Source organism: Cetorhinus maximus, chromosome 11 (genome assembly GCF_964194155.1).
Source record: "Cetorhinus maximus chromosome 11, sCetMax3.hap1.1, whole genome shotgun sequence".
Taxonomy (NCBI): domain Eukaryota; kingdom Metazoa; phylum Chordata; class Chondrichthyes; order Lamniformes; family Cetorhinidae; genus Cetorhinus; species Cetorhinus maximus.
The window spans coordinates 124,800,116-124,804,647 of NC_135889.1; the positions used below are offsets into that span (position 1 = coordinate 124,800,116).

General features: G+C 44.6%; 1 protein-coding gene across 1 annotated transcript; it reads left to right on the plus strand.

The window, feature by feature from the left end:
• Positions 1-579: 579 nt before the first annotated feature.
• Positions 580-3,329, plus strand: LOC144686324 (G-protein coupled bile acid receptor 1-like). Its single transcript, XM_078551405.1, has one exon. It carries the CDS (start codon positions 671-673, stop codon positions 1,619-1,621), a length of 951 nt encoding a protein of 316 aa, XP_078407531.1. The 5' UTR covers positions 580-670; the 3' UTR covers positions 1,622-3,329.
• Positions 3,330-4,532: the final 1,203 nt, after the last annotated feature.

Genomic DNA, 4,532 nt, shown 5'->3' on the forward strand with positions numbered 1-4,532 from the left:
CCCCGAAACCTGATTTGAGCTGCTCAGGAGCCTCTTTGCTGTTATTTTTTTTTGTTAAATCAATGGCTTTAGCAGCCGGAAGGAGGCGATTAACTGGCAGTGAGTGAGTTTGCGGGGTTGTGAGAGGGGGGCAGATATTTTAACTCTGAACTCAAGACAGTGACTGAAGTTGCTTCACCATTTCCGCCTCTTAAAAAGTTGGATGGATTTTACTGGAACTTTTGCTGCAGGACCTTCATAAATACCGAGCGACTTCTCCGTGAAACAGAAACCCCTTTGGAAGAAGCAAATTTCACCCCGGGGGAACATCAGGATCAGCGGGGCTCCGGCTTTCGGTTCACTGGACAGAATTAAGTAGAAGTTTTCCACCCAACTTACGCGAAGCGCTGGAGGGTCAGGACTGACCTGAACGAACCCAACACAGAACCTGAAGTCCAAGCGACTGGAGCTTGGGGGGTCCCTGGGACACGGTCCCTGGGACAGAGTCACTGGGACTCGGGTGGTCAATGGTGAGTGGACTCAGTCCTATCCTTAGGAGACATTAATTCCACTCAGTTTCCCGTTGGTACATTATTGGACTGAGATTGCTCTTGCTCGGAAACTGAACTGTCTGGTCTCGGTGTTGGTCTTACTCGCCTGCACCCGGAGCTCGGAGCCCAGTGAGTGTAATATGGTTGAGAGCTGGGGTGAATGCATCAACAACTCAAGTCCCGGGGCTTGTTTAGCCTCCCAGAAGGCCCTGATCAACCTGCTCTCAGTTCCTCTATCCATCATCATCATAGTGGGCAACCTGGTCATCATCGCGGGGATCATCGGCAACAGGAGGCTGCACAACCCCACCAACTATTACATGCTGAGTTTGCTGCTGGCTGCCTTGTGCACTGGGATCATCCTGCCTTCCCTTGCCAGGATGAGCTTCGAGAGTGGCTTTGCCTTCCAGACCTGTTTCATCTTCCATATCTTCCCAAACTTCATCTTCCTCTCTTTCCTCTCCAACTTGCTGGTAGTTCACTACAACAGGTATGCTTGCATCATCCATCCTTTTCATTATGCGGTCTCCTGGATTCACAAGTATGTTCCCGTTGTTGTTTTGACCACCTGGGCCCTGCCCTTGCTTTTTGCCTCACTGCCTTTGATTGGTTGGAACAACTGGAGCCCGGATAACACAACTTGCTCTTTCAAATCCGTTTTGCCGCCTGCCTACATATACCTGGAGACCTATGGCCTGCTCATCCCTTCCATCTTGGCCATCACCGCTATGACTGGCCGAATACTCCATGTGGCACGAGGTCAAATGAAAGCAATTAAGAGGATGCACAGAGCAGTGCAGAGCGACTCAACTGCATTGGAGCAGCAACTGGATTTTAGATACACCAAGTGTATCATAGGATTCTTCTTCATCTTCCTGGTTTGCTGGGTTCCTTATATCGTTTTCATCCATGTCTCCATCTTTGTGAAGGATAGTGGATACGGACACAGGATCCACATCATTCTGTCCTGTTTAGGGACCAGCAGTGCAGCACTCATCCCCTTCATCATGGTCCTGAATAACAAGGAATACTTTGAACTGTGGAGAAAAGTTTTCCAAAGAGTTTTCCAATGTTGTGCCAAAGACACCTAACTTCAACTGAAATGTTTGTTTTACTATATAATATTTATTTTATAGGCTTTTGGGTCTTCCAATTCAGCTCTAAGCCTTAAGTTTGTGGTTCAGGACTCCACTCCAGAGACTTGAACACAAATCCAGGTTGACACTCCAGTGCAAGGGAGTGCTGCACTGTTGGAGGCGCTGTCTTTCAGATGAGACATTAAACCGAGGCTCCTCTGGGGTGGATGTAAAAGCTCCCTTGGCCTATCCTATCTGAAGAAGGGCAGGGGGAGTTCTCACAGCAGTTTTAAAAAAAAACCCAAAAATGATGGAAAACTCAGTAGGTCAGGCAGCATCTGTGGAGAGAAACAGAGTTAACATTTCAGGTTGAGTTTGATTCTGATGAAAGGTCACTCGACTAGAAATGTTAGCTCTGTTTCTTTTAGCAGTTGCTGCCCGACCTGCTGAGTTTTTTATTTCTCGAATTTTCAGTGTATATTTCAGTATCTGCAGTATTTTGCTTTTGTACTAGAGTTCCCGACAGTGTCCTTGACCAACATTACTACAACAATCGAGTAATTATCACATTGCTGCTTGAGGAAGTTGCTGTGCACATATTGGCTGTTATGTTTCCTACTTTATACTTCAAAAACACCACTTCATTTGTTGTAAGCACTTGGTTCATTGGGAGGTGCTGAGAATGCTACCATGTACCACAGCGGCCACGCAGAGAGACTCCAGTCATGGGAGGGGTCAGCGCATCTACTTCAACCTACACCATCGGAGATAAAGCAATATGTTTTCTGACCAAATCCAGGGAGAAATTTCTAACCCACTTCAACCCAACTGAGATTCAAATTTATTTATTTGTTGTTGATTTTCTCTGGAGGATAAGTTTTTATTTAATATGTTTTTTAGTTGCTGTGCATTGGATGGAAGCAGATCTTGTAAAGTTAGTTTCTGTTCTTTAAAATTTGTGGTTTTGCTGTGAGTGCAACTTATAAACTTCTCATTAAACTGGAACCTCGAATGTTACTGTATAAAACCACAGCGGATGGCTATGGGCTTGAGAGTGCAAACCTCACTGAGTGAATGAGTCAACGTGATGGAGAAGCAGAAAGCACCAAACAGACACAAAGCAAGCCAGTTCCTGGAATTAATTTACCGGACTTAAACCCCAATAAAGGCTCTTTTGAATTTCTAACATCCTGTCACCTCATTGAAACGTCCCAGGAGGAATGAAAGCTTGAAATGTGGTATCGCACTTACATTGCATATTTAAAGGTGGTATCACATGAGAAATGCATGTCACAAATTATGTCACATGAGGATTACACGCCAAAAGTGGTATCCCATGTGAATTACATGTTTAAAAAAAAATTGTATCCCATGTGATGTGGCTATAATGTGAGAAAGTGGAGTTGATTTAGAAGGTCAACCATGATCTTATTGAATGTTGGAGAAGGCTCGAGGGGCTCTGATGATCTATTCCAGCTCCTATTATCTTCTTATGCATGTCGACATTAGAATCATGTGTGAATTAGATGTTAAAATTGGTCTCAGCAAGAGCAGCCATGTTGGAATGTCATAAATATTAGTGTCCTATAGGGATGGAAATCAACTGCCCTCACCCTGTCTGGGGTAAATATGTGAGTCCAGTCCCATCCCCCACTAGGGCCATCTGCCCCTTGCTCGTCCTGCTTTCTACCCTTAATGTCACCATTAGCACTTTTCTTAGCTAATATCACCACTGTCAACACCTCTTTATCCTTTTGCCTATGACATCTTTTGGCAATCTTCACCTATCACTGGCCCTCTATCCAGCTCTACCTGTCCCAGCCCCCCTTAAAACCAGCTTATATTTCACCTCTTTTCTATTTTTTCTTAGTTCTGATGAATGGTCATACAGACTTGAAACGTTAACTGTGTTCCTCTCCGCAGATGCTGTCAGACCTGCTGAGTTTTTCCAGCTATTTTTGTTTTTGTCCCACACCAACATAGTTGACTCTTAACTGTCCTCTGACGTCATATGGAATGTAGCTCAGTTGTCTAAAGTCTACAATGGTTGAGAAAAGCAACTCACCACCACTGCCTTCCCAGGGCAACTAGGGATGGGTAATAAATGCTGATCTGGCCGGCAACATCCACATCCTCAGAATGAAATGTTAAAAGGGTTAATTATGAACAGTGATTCACTGCTAGGTGTCCCAAAGTGACTGATGTAAAAACCTTTGAATGGTATCAAACTGAGACTGGCTGCTTGGGAATCCCTATCAAGGGTTAGAGGGGAGTTGAGGAGATATTTTTACATACAGTGGAACTCATTGCCTGAAATGATGGTAGAGGCAGAAACCTTCACTGCATTTAAAAACACCTGGATATGCCCTTGAATAATTGTAACCCACAGGGTTCTGGACCAATAGCTACAGGGTGACATTTGACTGGATAGCCCTTTTTTGGCTAGCACAGAAATGATGAGCCAAATGGCTCCTTCTGCGGCATAGATTTTCTAGGGTTTTATGTTTTAAATCTGATTGGTTTAGGAGATAGACCATTGGTCCTGTTGTTCACTGAAGTCCCAGTGCCTCATTGTGAGCTCACTCTTCCAGTAACTTACAGGGAAAAATGTTATTTGAGCTAATGGATTCAGTTAAAAGTCTAACTAATAGGGCAAGCTGTACGGTGTTCCACAATGGCAAAATCCCACCCCATGTTTCATTTCAGGAGCTGAGGGTCCCCACTGAGTGGCAGAGATTGTGAGACACAGATTACTGTAAATGCTGGAGTTGTGATATGTGCAGAGGACTGAATCCAGTGAGAGTGACTCACACTTTCTGTTCCCATCTGTAACTTTCCTCTACTGGCTGGCTAGGGGCTCAGCGAGCACTGGCGAAGAGTGAGATTTACCAGATGGCTCTGTCATGATTTTGAGTGATACAGTAAC